Below are 21,345 nucleotides of genomic sequence, written 5' to 3' on the forward strand. Positions count from 1 at the left end.
TTTTATGCCTAACTGAAATTCATGAGTGTAAGAGGCAGAGTGAAACAGAAAAAATGGGAGTAAAGCATAGCTTCAGTATCTGAACTCTGCTTAATATTTTCTGCTATAAAACTCCAAATTTGGCGTAATAACATCATCTGTGTACCTTGTCTGTTATGATTCAGAGAGAAGTTGGGAGTCCTGTTTCCTGTGCAATGGGATATACTTGTAATGGTACACTTGTACCATCTAGTAGAGAGAGATCTCTTTAGTCACACTATTTCTTTTGTTCTGCGGTCCTCTTGTATTTATATTATCTTTAATTGCCTCCTGGAGCTGCTTCTTGTTCACTGTGGCAGGCTTCTGCATAGTGTTTACTTGATAGAAGATTCTCTCATGCCCTTCACTGGTAAGGGCAGTGGTGTCCATTTCCTGAGAAGTGAGTTGGAGAGGAAAGGATTTTCTTTGCTCCTGTTGATAACTATGTATGTCCTGACTGTTTTCCAAGTGAATGAGAACCAAAAGTGAATTTTAAATAGCGATTACTCATTCCTCCATTTTTTACAATTTGATTAGGCCTCAGAAATGAAGTACTCTGTGTCTGAGCTGCTCTCCATCTAGTGTATCAGTAGCAAATCTGAGAACATATATGTGAACAAAGTAAGTTTTTGTCTTTAGTTATCCAGCCTTGACTTTAAAGGAATTTAATTTCAGGGAAGGGATGGGAGAAACAAGATAAATTTCAAGTTAGATACTGCAGCAAAAATGCTTTAGTATGTCTGGCCCTGGCTTTCGAGTCCCTGCTACAGAGTATGATTCAGAACCATACGTTGGGCTCTTAGATTGTTTTTTATAGGGATCAGGGAGAATTGCCTGTCTCTAAAAAGCACCCAAAATACTGAGTGGACGTTCTGAGTGAGGAATAGTCTGAAGGTCGTTAGTAACAAAGACAGAATACAGGTGAAACCTAAAGCTTCCCACCTTTCTTCTTGTAGGTATTTTGCTCAAGACTGTAAAGGCACATCTCTATTCATTTTGCTCCCATATCTATAAGCTAATTCCTGAAAGCAAGTATTTACTAATTTTCAAACAAAAGAACTGAGCAGGAGTTACTGGTTTAAGAAGCAGCTGGAGGAGGAAGAGATGTTGACAGTTTGGAATTTTGATCACTCCCCCCAAAAACAGGAGACCAGTCAACTTCTTTTCTTGAGATCTCAATGAGTAAGAAATCTTAAGCAAAGGAGAATCAGCATGTGCCTTCCTTCCCCTCCATCCTTAGTTGATATGTAATGCAATTCTGAAATTTTTTTGTGGGAAATAAATTATTTCCCTTTGCTACCTGCTATATATTTATTGCTTATATAGTGAAAATCTTTCTGCTTTGTACAGGGAGAAATAAATTCACTTTTCACCCACCAACTGTGGGTGAAAAAAAGGTTACAATTTAAATTGTAGTGTTTGTATACTTTTATTTCCTTTGTTCGTAAAATAGAAAGGAGCAGGCCAAAGAAACATAATGCTTTTAATTGGAGGACCACACCAATAATATTTGTTTTGAAAAGATATTAATTAATATCCTTTTTTTTTAAATTTTCAGGATCAACAGATTGCATATGCTATTCAACTGTTGGCATTTGTGATCCAGTAACATCAGCTCTTCATATTATTGTAGGTGGGTGGTCACAGTTCGCTGTTTTGTTATGAAAATTATTAAAACAGCCCAAAACTATTCCGTTTAGTTCTTTCTATAAGTTTGTAAAATATAATTTGAACTTAATGGCAGAGTTGAAATACAAAGTTTTTGTCTAGAATTTAAGTCTCTGATTTGAAATACAGTATGTTAAAAATTTAATTGATATGTTCTTATCAGTAGAGATGCTGATATTGCCACTTCTCAAAGTCCTCTAGTAATGGAGTGACTGAATCGTCTGGGGACTCAAGGAGACAGCTTGGAATATTCAGTGTATTGTGAATTGTGATGTCTGTCCTCTCTTGCCATGTACTGAAGAATCATAGTCACCTGGATCTTAATGATGAATTTGAAAAATTGTGCAAGATAGTCTTCTGTTATAACAATGTTGAGTAAGCATAAAGATAGAGATTCAAGTGACTATTATTTGATTATCACTTGCTATCGAGTGCTTAACAGTTGCAGTTTTAGGAACTGGTGTTTCAACGGTTTACACATGTGCTTCTCTGTTACTAACCGATGGTTAAATCTGTTCAGCATATGTACAGTTCAGGCCATTGGACTAGGATTAGGGAGAGATACAGATTCAGTATATCATAGTATGTTAGCTGGATTATTAAATGTGCATATATACATGTGTATTTAGACTTTTAGGAGTGTTTCTCACTCATGTAAAAGGTTCTTCACAGTAGTCTGTGGTGGAAGGATGAGAGACAATGGGCATAAAGTGAAACAGAAGAAAAAAAAAAAAAAAACCCAAAACGAAACAGAACACCAAAGAAGCAAAGAAACAACACACACACACACACCCCCTGAAACCTCCCAAAACCCGCCACCCATCGAAAGCTTACACTATGAGGACGTCAGAGAGGTGGTGTACTCTCTGTTCTTGGGGATTATCAGCACTTGACTGGATTAGCCCTAAGTAACCTGATTTTACCTCATTTTACTCACTTCTAAGGCCCCTTCCATCTTGAAATATCCTCTGATAGTATGACATACAGGATTAAGTAGTATCCAGTAGATATACAGATACTGCATTGATCGCTTCTATAACATCCCCTCCTACTGCTACATGGTAAATGAGTGTGAATTCTTCATTATGTATTTTTAGCATACTGATCCCTTTGTTCTCACTTAGTGCTTAATGCTTTTAAAATATTAAATGGAATTAGTATTAAAAAATATTTTTCCCTTTCTGCATGTATAAGAAATGTGTATGGATATACAACATACATATGTTATGACATAAATACAAAATGTATTTTTTATTTATAAAAAATTTGTAACGTTAAATTTCCTGTCATGTTTGCATCTGCAAACAAAATAAGCCTTAATAGAACCTTGCATTTCTAATCTTCATAGGTGACTGTCAGCCTCTGGATGTCTCTTCTGTACATCATAACAACACATTTTTAAAGTACTCTGTGTCATTGCTGGGTTATGGTTTTTATGGAGATATATTAAAAGATAGTGAAAAGAAGCGGTGGATGGGTCCGATGAGATATGACTACTCAGGTAACTTGTGTAATTATTACATTCTTTTGAAAGCATATAAACACATTGGAGCAGTTGCTGTATTCTCTCCAAACCAGCCTTCTCTGAAGCTTTTAAACATCAGAAACTGACTTAATCTGATTTTAAACTCCTTGTAGTACTGAGTACATTGGATCACATTATGTAAAGGTCTGTAACTTTTCGGATAACATTGACAGTGTGCTCATTAAGGTTGTATTGAATATGTCACCTAGTGATAGCTGCCTAAAAAGTAGTATCTTCTCTGTGCTAAACATCTTGACTTTCTTTTCAGTCAGTTGAGAGAGAGAGAGGCACTCCTTTTTCTTGGACATGCAGCTGCTGGAATGAATTGTTAATTTTGTCCTTCTTCCAGCACAGATAATAGGGAGAGATGAGAGGTTTCGCCTAGTTACCTAATACTTGGATAAATTCTGTGTTACTGGTATATATTTTTTGCCTTCTTTAATTTGTCTTGTATTGGGGAAAGAAGATGCAAAAGCAGAATTTAAGTAGCGTAGGCCAATTTTAAGATTCGGCAGTGATGTATAGCTAAAATTTTTAGTTGTTTTTTAAAGAAGTCAAGCAATGTAATGGCACTATTGGCAAATGTTTTAAAAGTTGGAGGAGTGGTGTGGTATTTCCTTGTCTTTTACAGTCTAAAACATCGTAACACAAGCAGCTGTGAGCTTGGGGAGGGCAACTATTGTTTTGCAGTCCTTAGAGAAGGAAGGAGAGGAGCAATGAAGGGATGTATGCAGAGGTGTATCCAATGTGGATTTATAATGACTTAATGCTGCTTAATACTGTTTTTTATGTAGGCTTCAAGACTTTTCTTTCTCATCATTACTATGAAGGAACAATTTCTTTTCAACCAGCAAAACACGCAGTGGGATCTCCAAGAGATAAAGATAGCTGCAGAACAGGGTAGGCTAATATTTATCTCTGGATATTTGACATAAACTGTTTGAAAAGGCCTGTACATAAATAGAGGTCACAGAAATGCTGTTTTTAATATCAAAACACTTACTTTGAAAGAGACAAGCTTGTAAAAAAAGTTTATTGACTCATTAAAGAAAACACCTCATTTTATCAGGTCAGTAAACAAAAATGTAATAAAATTTTATTAGCTGGTCTGTTCACCCCCCTACACTCATTTACAATGAAGCGAAGTATAACAGTACAGTACTCAGTTACAAGGTGCTGAAGGTACTATGCTGTGTTACTGTTAATAAATAAAAAGTCTGGCTGCTTCATAGGTTCTACAAATGGAAATAGTTATTCAAAAATTCTCAGATGTTCACACTGTAATTGGAATTTTAGCGACTGTTTTAGTGCCATGACAACAGCTGGCATGGCTTGTCCTGAGGATAGGTCCTCTGAGGATTCAGCCTGTTTAGCATTTGTTTTATAGACAACTACTACTATTCTGTATACATTCTGTGTGATATTCTTCTCTTGTTTCCTCAATCAGGGCCTAGCTTAATCTCCCAGTGTTCCTTCCTTTTTCTTTGCTTTCACCTGCTTAAAGTTAATGCACTCGTACTTCTTCTTTATGTATGAATCTAGCTATCAGAGATACCATAGTTGTCACGGCAGCAAACAGCACAGCAGGATACAGAGGAGCCAGAAACTTTGGCCAGAAACTGCATGGAACTTGTTGACACTGTGCTGTAATAATAATGCTGTGACATGGTACAGATCACAGTCTGCAGTACTAGCCAGAGCAACTATCCTGATCCGTCAAGTGCCTTCATACAGGGGAAGCTCCAGAGGGAGAAAACTGTCATCCAGGTCTCAGTCAGGGGGTAAAGAGTGCCTGGTGTCTGACGGGATTTTGTACATCGTGATAATTGCTGGAGGGGCAATAGGGCTGGGCACAAGCAATTCAGGAGAATCATGAAGTGTGGTGATGACAGTGATCATGCTGGTGATTGACAAGCTGACTAAGAGAAATGCTCTGCTGGTCTGGTTACAGAAAAGGAAAGTGGGGGATGTGACAGTTGAGGGCAGTCTTGGCAGTGGTGACTGTGAGATTACAGAGTTTAAAATCCTGAGAGAAGTAAGCAAGACAGAAAGTAGAATTGTAACTCCGAACTGTAGGAGAGTAGATTTTGGTTTATTCAGGAATCTTGGCAAGATTCCATGGCAGACTGCCCTGGAGGACAAAGAGGCACTGGAGAGTTAGTTGGTACCTCCTCAAAGCACAAGAGCAGTCCATTCTGATACGCAGAAACTTGAGTAAGCATGATAGAAAACCAATGTGGATAAGCAAGGATCTGAGAAGTAAAGAGAAAGTGAAAGTGGTTAGTTTGGAAGAACACAGAGATACTGCCTAAACATGGAGGGATGGAACTGAGAAAGCTGGAGCTCAGGTGGAGTTGAAATCAGTGAGGGATGTGAAGGGTGTTACTTCTTATGGAGAGATCATAACAAAAGGCTGAAGGAAATGTGGGCCTGCTGCTTAGTGGTATGGGGAACCTTGTGATAAAAGGTTGGAAAAGGCTGGAAAATTACTCCTTTGCTCATTTTTCACTGATGTGGTCTGCCCCCAGGCCTTACAGGCCCCCAAGCCTGTGAATGAGCGGGAAACTGGGTGTTACATACCTTGACTTTAGCAAGGCCTTTAGTGCCATTTCCTGTAATATTCTTAAAATCAAATTGATGAAGTGTGGACTAGATAAGCGGATGGGTGGAAAACTGGCTAGACTGTCTAGAAAGGTTGTGAGTACCAAGTCCAACTGGCAACCAATTGCTAATGGTGTCCCTCAGGGATCAACACTGGGGCTAATATGTGCAACATCTTTATTAATGACTGGGACAGTGGCAGGGGGTGCACTTTCAGCAGTTTTATGGATGATACCAGGTTGAGAGGAGCGGTTTACATACTGAAAGTCAGGGCTGCTATTCAGAGGGACCTTGGTGGGCTGAATAAATAGTTGATAGGAACCTTCTGAAGTTCAGGAGAGGCAAATGTCACGTACTCAGGTTGGAATAGTCCCATGCAGCTGTACTGACTGGGCACTGACTGGCTGGAAGGCAGCTCTGCCGAAAAGAGCTTTGGGATCCTGGTGGACAACAGCTGTACCTGAGTTAGCAATGTGTCCTTGCAGCAAGGAAAACCAACCTTATTTTGAGCTTTACAAGCAAAAGAGAAACCAACAGAAGTGATTCTTGCGCTGTACTCAGCACTTGCAAGATGAAGGACTGGCTCCAGTACATCAGTGTCTTTCACTGTTAACAACAGTCAAATATTGGAAGAAGTTGCCCAGAGGTCTTGTGGGCTTTACCCTTGCAGATATTCAAAATTTGACTGAACAAGACACTGAACATCCTGATCCTATGAAACCTGCTTTGAGCAAAGGTTTGGACCACATCAGAGGTCCCTTCCAACCTATTGATCTTCTGTCTCTGTGATGCTGTTATTTCTGACATCCAGTAGTCTTCAGCACTGTATGTGTACCTGTACTGCCTGCAAGGCTATCGTGGTTCATGCCACATCAGGGTTGTCAGTGCAATACTGCATCTTGTTGTGGGGAAAGAACTTGTAATGACTGTATAAAACAAAAAAGTTGAACTAATAATAGTTTTGTTTTCAGGAACTGAAAGGTATTTTTGTTTTCAGATGTTACATTTGCAAGAAAAGTGAGCAACGTCTGGCAGAACAGCACAAGGAATGTGGATTAAAACATGAAGGTAATTTATCATAAAAAGTAAGATGATGTACTATACAAGTTACTAATTTTCGGAATATATCAGTTCAAGACTGGTGGGTTTTTTTTAAACATTGTAAGTTACTGGATAATATATTGTTACTTTAAGGAAAATAAATGTAAATATGTGACAAATATATAAGATGTCTTTTCCACTTAAACCTCGTAAATTCTGATAAAATTATACTATACTTGTATATTTTGATGTGTTGAGTTTCTTTTCTTTCGGAAAGATATATATTCTGTGAGCTAGGACTCTGTGTTCTTTTTGTGAGGACTTAACTGATAAACTGTGAGGTAGCATAGGATTAAAATTTGTGTCTGTTGGCACAAAACTCTCCCGATGTAAAGATGTTTATTAAAGAAATATGAGGCAGTTAAATTGGACAGCTAATAACCAATCTAGTGGACTTACATATTTCTGTACGATACCCCACCAGTACTCAGTATAAATGATAAATGAGATTTCTTTCCTTTTTCTGTAATTATGCTATCCTTATTCTTAATATACTGGATTCTGTGCAGTCATCCTCCTAGCTGTATCTCTTTGTCTGACTACTTGACTACTACATCGTAATGGGAAGCGCTGATATCAATGCACTTGTGGCCTTGCTGGAGTGAGTTATGCAGATTCAGTTGGCCAAGTTTTGCCTCTGGTCGCAGTTAGTTGTCTTGGATAAACCCCTCTTAAACAGCAGGCAGCCTTCCCATAGGTGCTTGCTTCTGCTTGCTTCAGCTTTTACTCTTGTTTTATTTTTTTTTTTTCTTGTAAAGCCCAGTGCATAAAACTGTAATTTTATTGACAGAAATGTCCTTATGACCTATATTATTTTATAATTACAGTTGTTTTGCACAGTATCCGTGCCAGGTTCCAAACATTTGTTAACAAAAAGAGTATCATCATACTATAGAGATTCATTGGTAGCTTAAAGACTGTATATAGATTTCTATGCCAACTTGAATTCCTGTTACACTTGCTTATATATGGTGCTTTCATCCCAGCTACTGCTTTCAGATCTTTGATATACTCAACAGATGGCTAAATTGGAGTCTTTCTTGAGTTGTTTTAATTTATGCCCAGATTCAGCTGAAGAAATTGGTTTACGTACTATTTTCTTAGGAGCTAGATCTGATAGCAGGTTTTTTGGTAAGAAAAAAATCTGTCTTTTTGAGAAATAACTGTAGCTAGAAATTGGCAACCTTTTTTTCTTTTGTTTGTCAGGTGTTTTTGCTTGGATTTGTTTTCTGCTTGAGTGGGTGCTTTGTTTTGTTTTTTTGTGGGTTTCTTTGGGTTTGGTTTTTTTGTGTGTGTGTGGGGAGAGTTTGTTTTGGTTTTTTGTTTTAAATCTGTCATTTTGTTAGCTTTGATCCAGCAAAGGAGCAAAGGCAGAAAGCAGCAGTTTAGTGAGTAATCAAGACTGCTTTAGCCAACATTGCACAAGACTTTAAGCAGCTGGTTATGTAGGGTATTGTTTACTTAAATCCATTTTACTTCTAGTAGCTGGCTTGCTTTGCAGTCCAGTCTCTTCTCCATGCAGTACTGGTAAGCAAACAATAACAATCAACTACTCTTGATTTGCAATGAAAAGGATTTTAAATTGCCACCTCAAGATAAGCTTTTTACTCGGCAGAATGTATTGGCAGACTCTTTCATTGTGCCTGCTTGGTTTGTGTACAACTCAGATGAAGGATGCTTGCATTGGCTGTCACAGAACAGATTCTCTGTATCGTGCAGAAGTCTGCGTGTATGTGCTGAGTAAACTTTAAGTGTTATTACTTTATGCTGATTTCAGCAACTTGTAGTATATACACACAATGGATGGTTGAAATGAGTGCTGTTTATGCTCTCCCTGCTAATAATTGCTCTATTATATAAAAGATATTTTGGGCGAATAATTTGTGCTGTTAGAGTGATGCACCCTGCAGAATGGTTATGAAAACGTGTGGTCATTTAAAATGTGATAAATACTCTGACTTTGTTCTTACTTGAACAGTGAAGCTTTTTGTTGAGTAACATGCTGAAATTTATGCTGAAAGGTACTTTTCCACCAGGTGAAAACAGTCTATTGCAGTAACATATATAAACATTCTACTTTGAGTAATTTGAGACTTATTTATTACAGTGAGCATACTTAAAAAATTAGCACGTATCTGGACACACTATAGACTAATTATTGATGCTTCTCAGATAAACAACAAAAGGATTTATTAGTAAAAGTTATTGTTTTCATTTTGTTGTTTCTATATCAGAAAATGCCTGGTTTTCTTGCAAATAAGCACTTGTGTGGTTCTGGACACAGATGTTTCCAGTTCCAGTAGTTTCTTATGTTCTGTTCAGTTCCCTTCATTTCAGAGCAGGGCCTTGTCATTTGCCTGCAGCCTGAACAAAGTCATTCTGTCATTTGACATTTAAGTCTTTCTCATCTCTCTCAAGGTACACATTTTGAATCTGATTTAAATTATTTCTTTCTGTAATGTTCTGTTTGAAAGCAACATAAAAAGATCAGCAGTAAAGCATGCAATACTAAAACCACTCTGGCAAATGATGCGAAAACGTTGAATTTAAGGGTTGCATTTTTTCTTGCTATTACTGATTTCTTTATCAGGAGATAGAGATGATAGTCTAGATGGAAAAAGAATAAATTTTAAGTATCCTTTAAGTCTTTTCTCACATGATAATCCTACTCTCTATTTTTCCTGGAATTCTATTTTTCTCGGTTCTGTTACTAGAGTAGACAGTAAGAAGTTCCAATGAAAAAAAAAAATCAAGGAAGCAAGAAAAGTTCAAATAGCAGAGAACAACTACAGAATACTTTCCAACCTTTTTTTCTTACTATTTTGCTGATGTACAAAGCTTGGAAGACATCAGTTCAAAATGAATGCGTCATAGGCTTTAGGTCCAAAATTACCTAGACAATTGTAATAATGATTTTGTAAAGTACATGTGAAATTCCTAAAACTAAGACAGTATATTAGAATTTCAGGACATGAAATATATAGCATAGATGTCATCTATTTATAGTCCCATCAAAGAAGCACCTTGAAAATAACTGTAAGTTATCCCAAATGTGGGGAACTGAATAGTGCTAGATTTCTACGTCCATACCAGTTAATACGCCTCAAAACTTCTACCTTGCTGTGGTTTGGTAATTGAACTTTAACAAGCTTATTTAAACAAACTTTATCATCTTTTATTAATTTATTAATTTTACCCCCGTCATCAACAATGGCACTTCACTCCTGAACTCCAGTCTTAGAACCATGTATACTTCCATAGACTATTCTGCAATCATTAACATCTGTGGAGTGTTGATTTGAAATATCTGAGTCTACTTATATTGGGAGGAGAAGTGTTATGGCTTTTTCTTATTGTAGTGAGGAAGGAGATTATGAGTAATCTAAAAATGCAAAGGCCTTTTTTTGTCTATTTTTATCCATATTCAAGGACATACAGTTTAGATGACAACTCTGTGCAGTGCCTGCCAGTGTTCCTTTGTTCCAGGAAATTCCTCTGCCTCTTGGTAGTATTGATGCCATTGCACATTTAAACTCAGTCTAGGTCTAATCTCTAGCAGAACGGTTTCAAATTGTTGAAAACGAGCTTTTGTATTGTTTTTCAGAAATCTCTGAAAATTTATGCACAAAAAAGTTCAACTCTGTTAATAGTATTCATATTCAGACATTTGGGGTTGGGGTGGAAACAGACTCCTGATCTGCTGCCTGCTGGTTCTTGCTGAACCCTGAGTCATCTCTTCCCTTTTTGCCTTTTTTTTTTTTTTAAATGTAATTTGAGGCATCGAGGCAGAAGAGGAATATTTATTTAGAAACCAAATACTAAACAACTGTCATTGCATCATTGTTTATTTAAGATTAACATGTTGAAGAGCAAGAATAAAATATTAAAAGCAGTTAAAAATCCCCCTGAACTTTCACACTGCAAGGGTGTAACTTGCCTCTGTCTTTTTCCTGCCTCAGGCTTTGTGGGTTTACCCAAACAGCATCAATCCTGAATTTGACATGCGTATGTCAGAAATGGTGAGCACCTTTAGTAGATAATCACAGTCTGTGAAGGGAGAAAGCAACTTTCTCTGTTAGTACATGAAAAATATTTCAATTTTTAAAATGCAGTTTATTTTAGGTGTTTATTGTCAGTGCATGGATATGCCCAGTAAAAACTTTTGAGTTGCCAAGAATGATTGCTTTTTAGTGTTCTTGTGAGTAGATCAAATAATAACCTATCTCCATGGCTTTATTGATGTGTTTCAGAAGATGAAGAATGGAAGGTTATTAAAGGGAAATTTCTAGCCATCAATGCAGCAAATATGAGGTGTGCCTGTCCACGAAGTCCAAAAGGTCTTTCACCAGCAGCTCATTTGGCGGATGGTTCAGCTGACCTCATTGTAGTTCGTAAATGTTCCAGGTTCGGTTTTCTGCGGTATCTTGTCAGACATAAAAACCAAGATGATCAGGTGTGTATTCCCTTTGACAATGAATTCTCCAGAGTCAGTCTAAGTTGTAAATATCAATATTCTTAGATGACAAAAAGAACATCTGCAAAGCAGGTGGTTTTTATTTTTTGAAGTTTATACATTTTGAGTGACATAATGTCATCATGTGTACCATTAAAAAAATTAATCATTTTAGCTAAGTCAAGTCTTTGGCCATTGTATTCTAACAAAATTCCACTTTTGCTAACTGAACTCTATTTCATAACAGTTTCCATATATTTGCTGTTTGGACAGTACTGAAATTGATTTTATCACAACTGTGCTCCCATGTATTTGTCACGAAAAACTGCTCACAGCAGTATAACATAGCTGAGGTAGAAGATGTAGTGAAGAATAATAAATCACTTTTTATAAACTGTGTAAAAATGTGGTTTAGAAGAAAGTGACCAGAACTGCAGTTTGATTGTAAACTGCAGGCTTTTAGCAGAATTTTACTGCATATATGTGACCAAGATATGAGCTTTACGCATTCAGCTTCAAAATTATTCCTTGAATATGTTGTAGGTGTTAGGATAAGCTACAAGGGAAGATTCATCACTGCTTTGGATTGTAGTATCTGTTGAAACCAGAGCTGTGGCTGTGAATACACACATTTAGTATTTGTCACAACCCGAGATTAATAACGTGTTCTCGAAATTATCTGAACAATGGACTAACGTCATATCTAGTTAAAAAACCAATAGTAATTCTTACTTGTTTATGATGCTATTCTTCTTCCTCTGTAGAAGAATTAATATAGATTCTCTTTCCTGTATTTCCTCATACCATTCCCTAGGACATTGTGTGTGTGTCTATGTTCCTCCTTCCTGCTAGTCTCAGTCCCCTTCCCGTCACTCCTCCCCACTCAGTCTCATTGTTCCTTCGATATTTTCATTATTTGAAGCCTTCCCTGGCTACCTTTCAAATTGGCTTCAACGTTTATCAAGAGACTACCTTCTGCTTAGATCTGAGAGATGAGAGCATTCATGGGTGGCTCTGTGCAGCCGTAGTTACCAGTTTTTGCAGCTAAGCTGTTTGGACTAGCACACAGCTTAGTGAGCCTTGTTGTGTCCGTGAGCTGCTGCTTCCAAGTGTGGAGTTTGACAACTTCACCGTTTGTTTATGGTCAAAAGCTGAGGGAACTAAAGACCTAGTAGGTCCCTTCAACTCTGGTGTTTCTGTGATTGCCACTGTGCTTCCCAGCTGTTTCTGTCTGGGATAAATTCGTTTTGCAGTGTAGATTAAATGCAGGATTGTACGTATGTGGTCACCTCAAGTTAGTGTCTATAATAGTGGGAAACCCTGTTTGAAAAATTAAGAAAATGTGACAAGAAAAAGGTGACTGCACATTAATACAGACTGGTTTATGGGTAAACTGTTTCTTTTTTCACTTTTGCTTCCTTGTCATCACCTTCCCACAGACACACACGGACCTACTCCATCTTTGCTAAACTACATGTCTGTATTTATTATAGCTTGCTAAATGTTTAAGTCCATATCAGTTAAGTTGCTTTCAGGGCAGGTGGGGGCACTGTCTAATTTGATTGTTGCTTTAATTCACAAAGCCGATTTTAAAGCATTTGTACAATATTGTAGTGTAAATCTCCAACCTCTGTTATAAGAGCAATCTCTTAATTGTCCTACTTGTTCTGGCTGAATTAATTAGTTAAAATTATTTTTATTTTGTTGGAATGTAATAATATTGGCCTCTTTTCTTGTTTTTGTATACACCCAGCTCTGTGATATGATGCATGTGATACACTGCCATGGAATTCTCACCTTCAGGGCATTGTTCCAAATTCAGAAGGCTTTCAGAAAAGCCCGTGTGTCTTAAGGACTGTAGTTGAACAGGTCCTGAGGATGGTACAAAGATCCGATCCAACCCTTTTTGACTTTGATTCCATGTTATAATAGTTTTTATAGGGTATTTTTATACCCGATTCATTCATCATCTCAGAACCTGTTACCTGGTTATCTATGAAGTGGCAGTATTGCAGCTACTTGAAGAGGACCATTGAAAAGTAAGGTTCCATTTTGGCTTTATTTTTTCTGACGTGCAGTTTTTTAAAAACAAAAATCACTCTATGCCTCAGGTAAGCTTCTGTAGAAAATTGGAGTGGACAGACTTTCAAAGTGCTGCATGCTGAGTTACTTTACACATCAAATGTTTTTAACTAATTGTAATTGCCTGGTTTGATTTATTTTTTTCTTTGTAGTTTGACTTCTCATTTGTAGATGTTTATCGAGTGAAGAGCTTTCAATTTACATCAAAGCTTTCAGAAGACAATGAAAGCAATGTCATGGACATAGGAAAGAAACGTTTTGGCCATTTCTGCAGAGATGATCCAGCCTGTTGCTGTCATATTGCTAATAGCACCTGGAATTGTGATGGAGAAACTGTGGACAGTTCAGCAATTGAAGTGAAGTAAGCATCAATTTTTATCTCCATATACCAGAAAACATTAAGGCTTTTCATTGATTTTAAAGATGCTCATAAAGACATCCCAAAAAGGGGCCTCTGCATAGGAAATTTGAGTCTGCTGATAATAAACTTAATTTTTTCTGTTACTTTTAAGAGTCATTTCCAGAGAATACTCCAAGCATGTATATTGTGAATGATGGATGGCCCTACCTTTGAAGTCATATGTACTTCTTAGGAACTGATATCGTGTGCTTGAAGTGCTGAAGTGAAGGTGATGTTGGGAGGATTCTTTTTTAAATGAGTGGAGTACCTCATTACTCTGAGCAAAAAAAAATTCCTATTATGCTTAATTAAGCATCTTTGTCTTACAGAAATACTGAGTATGTCCCATACTTTGGGGTATTTTTGACACACAGCGCAGTCTTATCTCTAACCTTAACATATGGAGAAAGAAGTTTGCAGCTGTGCAGATAAGCAAACTAGAAGGGAATAGAGGTTTGTGAAATTTGCAGGGATTTTTCTCTTTTTTGTTTGGAGTTTTTTTGGTTGATCATTTTTGTTTGTTGTTTTTAGAACAAAGGGAGCCAAAAACACAATACAAAATATTTACATGCAAGTGTGTTCCATTAAAACATAATCACTTAGCAGTCTGAAGTGTTTTGTATATTGTATAAGATCCACTCATCTAAGTGACCCATAGAACTTTTTGTATGGAAAAGAGGAATAATAAGAGTGATAGAAACATGAAAGCATCCAGCCTTCTTTGCAGGAGAGGATCATACCAAGAATGACAGCGTGGCTTCTGTAGTCTGGAGCAAGGAACTTTGTCCAACTGCTTGAAATTCATGGCTTATTAGAATTAAATATGTAGTACCCGTTTATTTCTTATTAATTGATTGCCATATTTTTCAGGGTTCACTGCCAGTTAATGAAACTATTTGCAAGGGGAATCGAGGAAAACTGTACAGATGAAGCTGCCTCCAGCCACAGTAGCATTGAACAATCACTATAGACATTGTTCCTCCAATGAGGAGAAGAAAAAATAAAAGCTCAAGGAAATTGAGTAAATATGCGTTTTAGTCAAATTGACAAGTATTTTAAAATTTTAGATTATTTTTTTTTAGGGCTTCAATGTAATTTTAGACATCTTATTGCATTTTGTCATTTTTTAAAAAAAACGTAATCATTAAAATAGGTCTTGGAGCAATGTAATCTATGTTAGAAAAGAGGGTTGGCATATATATGTATTCATGATGACTAACAAATTCTCTGTGCTCTTCTAGAGAGCTAATTTAGCAGTTGTGTTGCAATAGTATCTAAATGTTATAAAACTTTGAACTTTCGGTTGCCATCAAACAAGATACCAAGACAAGATATTATCAGTGTCTGAGAAGACATTTTCTGCTGGGAGTGTCATGTAGCTGCACGTGGCTTAAATGCTGGACAACAGTGTTGTTATTCGCCTCGTTTTTTTTCTTAGTAAAATCTTTCATTGTGTAGTTCTGACTATACCTTGCAACTTATCAATGCAATTCAAACAGACATTCCTAGCTTTAAGTAATAACAATAAGAGTTTAGAAATACTTTGAAAAATAAAAGCACATCTGTATACAGATCATACCTTATCCTAGATACTCTATTTATAAAGGCTTCCTTGCATGATGCTTTTTGGGATTATAAAAGGGTTTATAACTGTTTGGGTGATACCAAATACCATGCACTGCAACTGAAATGTCTTGCAAGCAACTCGCAGCGATGCTTAGATAAGACCAGGAAGGCACAGGCAAAGGAAAATACAAATACCTTCTGAAACACCAGCAAGTTTTTAATTTTTTTAAAATATCTAAAATTAACGTATGAAAAGTTTCCCTCTTCAGTACACAATTCTTTGGAGATTTAACTACATACATTAAAATGTCTTTGCAAAATAAGATGTTGGAATGTTAAATTTAAAAATATGAACTGATGATTGAAAGTTTTTAAAATAATGTTTATTTAAATATGAAACAAAACTATTTGTGAAGTCAAGGGGAGAAACTGGCATCTGATAAATCATAAATTCACTGTGCTGATTTCTTTTTATAGCGAAAAACATGAGACCATCATATATAGCTATGAGGTGATTAAGTTGTGTATGAATTTGTGTATTGTGGCACATACATGTTCTGTGTGTAGGCTTGGGGCTAAATTTTGCTGCTCTTGTACAGATTTATTCCTGTTTGAGGATACAAAGTTAGCCCCTGCTCTCTTCTATCTTTTCTTAAGTGTTTGGTTCTCTTTAAAACTTACTGCATCTGAGGGATTTTCCGTCTAAAGTGCTAATGATTCTCTGTTCATGTATGTTTTTGGCACTTCTGTCGTTCAGCTTGTATTAGTTTCATGTCTCTCATGTATCTGGTCTGTGTAAGACATGGTGATTGGTCATTTTATTACTGAAGCACTTGAAAATTGTTATAAATGTCGGATTTTTTTTTCTATTGATGTTATTTACATTTCAATTTTGTGTAATGTCAAAATATTGTGCTATGTCTTTGCTGCAAAGTATTATTCATACTGCTCTAATATGACAAAAAGCACTTGAAATGATATTTGCTTAAAGTATTGTCATACAAAGTTTAGGATCTGGTTTTTGTTATATAGTATTTCAGGGAAATACTTGAATACTTTTCCAAAAGTACTGCTGTTTACTTTCCTTATTAATGCAATGAGTTGAAATGTTGATTGATAACAATATTTTTCAGACATTTGTAACACAAGTGTTATGTATACTGTATTTTTAAGCCATGTTTTAATAAGTGAAATAGTACTTTTGAACTAAGAACCCCATTGAAAATGAGATTATGCAGTTCTATAAATGCAGATATTTTTTGAAAGTGTCATTTGTTTAAAAAGTGCTACAGTTATTGTCGTCTGTCCACGAATACTGTGAGAGAAACCAAATTACTGTAATTCTTGTGCAGGATGTGATGGTGCACACTCAGCTTAACAACAGGTGAGGGCATTTATGAGGCATTACAGCTATCCAAATGACGCTCTCATAAATGAGAACAGGAGTAAATACTAACCAGCTCTTGCCATTAGTTTAATAGCAAGTCATGAGACCCTTACTTGAAAAATGGAGGCTTAATCTCATTGTGAACGTATATTGAAATGCTTTGAATATTTTTAATATCTGAAACTGTTTGGTGTCTCCAAAGAAAGCCACAGTGAAGGCCTCCTTTCTGAGAAACAAGCCACCAGAAAAGAAGAAGAAAAGATCGTTCTGTAGTGTGGTAATGAAGTATGAAGTAAATAATAAAGTTGTTGCAACAGAATAAAATGAAAAAGGTCTTAGGTAATAGAAAAGCTGCATAGTTGCATTTGAATAATTCTATTTGTAGCATATTATACTAGCAAAGCACCATATGTGTGCTGTATGACATGTCCAGTTTATTTTTAAGGAGAGCTCTGCTTAAGTCATGCCTATTTACATTTTAATTCTAGGGATTTTTTTCTCTGAATGTAGTTTAAGTATGGAAATGAAGTATAGGAAAACCAGGTTCAATTTTTCTTTTTTTTTTCTTCGCAATCTTGCTGGCTTCAAGATTACAAAATGTGTTCTGTTTTACGACGCTGGCCGCTGGCGCATTTCATTGAAAAAAATAAAATTACGTCGAACAGCAGTACAGTGTTTCTCTTCTTTTCATAACTTGATTTGAAAAAATACTTACCTTTATTCGTAAGAAACCTGGCAGTAGCATGCTCAGGGTAACCAGTGTGGACAGATTAAACCGGGTGGAGAAGTAATTCGTAAGCTTTATAGCAAGTGTGAGTGTGGATAAACACTGAGAGTGAAGGAAAGCGACTAGTGAAGCTGGGCTTAGACTAAAACTAAGCAACTCTACCAAGGTAAACTGAAGATTGAAGCGGGGAGAAGAAACTTAGTTGTAATGCAAGTATTTAGTGTTATTTATTATGGAAAAATCTGAACTACAAAAAGTGAAAGGAAACTACTGTTCTAAAAAGCATAAAATACATAGTATACTATAAATAGTATATGTTAAATAGATGGGGTTTTTTAGAATTTCATTGCAATAATTATTACAGATGCAGTACGTATTCTGATAGGAAGTAAAACATGTTTGTTGTAGGTGAACAATGGGCACAGAAGGAGAACATGCTTTTCAGTACTGTAGAGACTTCTGCTTTTGAAGTGTGTTGGGTTTATGTGGCAAGGTTTTGGTAGCTGGCGGGGGCTGTGTGGGTGGCTTCTGTGAAAAGACACCAGAAGCTGCACCCACGTCAGACAGTCAGTTCCAGATGGCTCCAAGGTGGACCTGCCACTGGCCAAAGCTGACCTGATTGGCGAGGTTGGTGGCACTTCTGTGACAGCGTATTTAACATAGGGCAAAAAATGCTGTGCAGGAGCTGTGAAAGGAGTGAGGGGAAAATAAAGAAACATCCCTGCAGACACCAAGGTCAGTGAAGCAGGAGAGGGAGGAGGTGCTGCAGGCACTGGAGCAGTGATTCCCCTGCTGCCTGTGGTGAAGACCGTAGTGAGGCAGGGTGTCCCCCTGCAGCCCATGGAGGTTAAGGGTGGAGCAGAGATCTCCATGGTCTTTTCCCCCTGCAGCCCATGGAGGACCCCATGCTGGAGCAGGTGGATGTTCCCTGAAGGAAGCTGCAGCCTGTGTAGAGCCCATGCTGGAGCAGGTTTCCTGGCAGGATCTGCAGACGTGGAGAGGAGCACATGCATGAGCAGGTTTTCTGGCAGGAGCTGTGGCCCATGGGGGACCCAAGTGGAGTAGTTCATGAAGGAGGAAGGAGCAGCAGAGATTAAGTGATACAAACTGACCACCATTTCCCATCCCCCTGCACCACTCGAGGTGGGGGGAGGATGTAGAAGAGTCAGGAGTGAAACTGAGCCTGGGAAGAAGGCAAGAAGGGAGGAAGAAGAAGGTGATTTTAGTTTTGTTTTTATTTCAGACTATCTTACTCTGTTGTTAGTTGGCAATAAATTAAATTAATCTTCCCCAGATGGAGTCTGTTTTGCCTGTAACTGCAATTGCTGAGTGATCTCCCTGTCCATATCTCAACCCATGAGCTTTTCATTGTGTTTTCTCACCCTGTCCTGCTGAGGCAGGAGAGGGACAGAGTGGCTGGATGGGCATCTGACTGGCAGCCAAGGTCAACCCACCACATGCAGTCGTGCAGTGTTTGCAGGGATGTCTTATGGCATGTACGGGAAGATGGTATGTAGAGATAGACATTTCCCTGAACACCTCTGCCTTGCAATTCATTTCCCTAAAACTCCTGCCTTAATCCCTGTAAAATAAATGAGTAATAGGAATGCATCATTTTCATTCTCATTAGTCACATTGGTCTTACTTCAAATTTTCAACAGGATAGTTAAGTAAATTTAATAGATTCTAACTGGTGTTTAAGTTGCAATAAATGAATTCCATCCATAATGAAGCTACAGTCTCACCAGACTTCTGTCTTACGCACTGACATGCTCATGATGTACATCTTGCAAAGGCTTATGCATGTTCTTAATTAATGTGTGACTAGTCCCATTAATTAGAAGGGGGTGGGACACTTGTTCTGCAATCAGTCATGCCTTTCAAATCCTCTGCAATGAGAGGATTAGCAATTTTTTTGATTCCATTTCCTACTATTTAGAAATGATTCCTAGTATGTATCTACCAAAATTGCCAACAAGAGGTTGTCTTCAAATGATGTTTGCTTCTTTAAGACTCTTACATGCTTGAAAGGGCGACTTGCTCTTGTTGATAGCTATTTCACTTAAAGTGCAATTTTGTGCCTTATTTCATAGGAATCCTCCAGCAAAAATAAACAAGAAGTCTTTTTTTTTTTTTTTGTGTAGAGAACATTTCAATAGTCTAGGACAGGATAAAAAAATAGAAGGAGAAAAATAATTATTCATAAAGGAAAAATACTGAAAGAATAACAGGAGTGACGCAAATTAAAAAATCCATGGAGACCAAATTCTGGAAAAGATGAGAGAAGAGCTGCAAAACAAATTAAAAAAAAAAAAAAAAAAAAAAAAAAAGAAAAGAAAAATAAATAGAAAAACAAAATACAGATTTATTTTTTTTAATTTGTTTTGCTGGAAAGCGTTGCCCAGGCATGTGTACTTTAACTGCACAGTAAAGCTAGCACTGAAGGTTTGAGTAGATTGCTAGAAGTTTGACTATTTACAACTGGTAGGCAAAATAAAAGCTTTATCACTGTTATGAAGGCATATTTCTAAAAAAATGTTGGGTCATACTCTGTATCTCCACTCACAAACTACTGAAATAGCAGCATCGCTAGAAAAGGTGTTAAAGGAGAGTTGTAAAAGCAGCTACCTGGAGCAACGTGCAGCATTCTGAATTGCCTGTTCAATTTAATCTGCCGAATACTTATTTTTCATGTTAATATTTAGCATCTGTATTTTGGGAAAGGGGAGACTGGGCAGCAAGAAGAAATGCTAGGTTAGTACTTCAATGCTGCTGAGGTTTAAGGTGGTGGAGTAGCAACTCACACCAGCAAAGGGTCTGCCGCATAGAGCTTGTAATGCCAGACAAAGTTCCTGCAGAAAATGATTGCATACAGAAATACCTGTGCCACTCCTTGTAGATGTTTATGTAACCTATTCTTCTGAGCTTTTGGTGATGTTTAGCCATCAAAACAGATTGCTTAAAGTTTTTTATGGTTAGGAAACTTTGGTTAATCACTTCACTGAATCTCCCTTGCTGTGTTTAGGAGTGCTTGCTCTGTCCTCAGTGGGCACAGAGAACGGAAGGAAAAAACCCACAGTATTTGAGCACATATCAATATAAAGAAAAACTGCTTGAAGCTGATTTCTGTTTACCACCAAAGAAGAGACTCTATAGAAAGAGAGCTGGTATTGACAGGGTTGCTCTGAAAAAGGAATATGTATCTCCATAAAGTCTTTAATCAACTCAGATACTGTTAGTTCCTAGATACCATGTTTTCACAGAATGCTGTCTAAAGCTCTGATGAATGCATTTAGAGTAGATATCTCCCCTCAGCAATACATATCGGAGAAATAACTACTCTAAGGTTTACACTGCTGGTAGATGCTGTCCTGCCCCTAGCCCAAGAAGAATCAACCCATTAAAATAAGTAGCTCTCAGGTGGTTGAGCCTCCCATTTGCATTATGTCTCATAATGCTGGAATTGTCTAGGGAAAGCAGGGAAAACCTGAACACCCAGGCTTTACGTGGTTGCAATGTCCTACTAAAAGCTTTCAGACAATCCTCAACACATTGGTAGCAGGATCAGGAAGGAATAAACATAGGCATATTCTCTCACCAGAACAGCAGATCATGTTGTTTGTTCTCCTCTCTGTGTAGGCAAAGCTTTGAGCTAATAGAAGCTTTTGTATTTTTTCCTGCATAAAAGACTTTACAGACCCGGTGGAGGAAGGTGAGGTGAGGAGGAAGCACAGGCCTGCTCCCATCTGTGCTCAGAGGAGTCCATCCTGAGGCTGTTATTGTGGGAACAGGACAGTAATGCCTCCTCCGGATGGAC

General features: G+C 37.4%; 1 protein-coding gene across 2 annotated transcripts in view; it reads left to right on the top strand.

Annotated features, from left to right (window-relative positions):
• CERK (ceramide kinase) overlaps positions 1-14,921 on the top strand; it is a 47,815-nt gene extending 32,894 nt beyond the window's left edge. Inside the window, exons 7-13 of one of the 2 annotated variants that reach the window (XM_086473786.1) lie at positions 1,577-1,651; positions 3,035-3,187; positions 4,006-4,111; positions 6,810-6,880; positions 11,164-11,366; positions 13,601-13,809; positions 14,719-14,921. In XM_086473786.1, coding sequence (XP_086329912.1) covers positions 1,577-1,651; positions 3,035-3,187; positions 4,006-4,111; positions 6,810-6,880; positions 11,164-11,366; positions 13,601-13,809; positions 14,719-14,818 — 917 coding nt within the window. In that variant the 3' untranslated portion in view covers positions 14,819-14,921. The remainder of the gene's footprint in view (positions 1-1,576; positions 1,652-3,034; positions 3,188-4,005; positions 4,112-6,809; positions 6,881-11,163; positions 11,367-13,600; positions 13,810-14,718) is intronic. The other variant, XM_086473792.1, reaches the window with a different exon arrangement.
• The last annotated feature ends 6,424 nt before the right edge of the window (positions 14,922-21,345 follow it).

Source organism: Leptosomus discolor, chromosome 1 (genome assembly GCF_034619465.1).
Source record: "Leptosomus discolor isolate bLepDis1 chromosome 1, bLepDis1.hap2, whole genome shotgun sequence".
NCBI classification, from domain to species: Eukaryota; Metazoa; Chordata; class Aves; order Leptosomiformes; family Leptosomidae; genus Leptosomus; species Leptosomus discolor.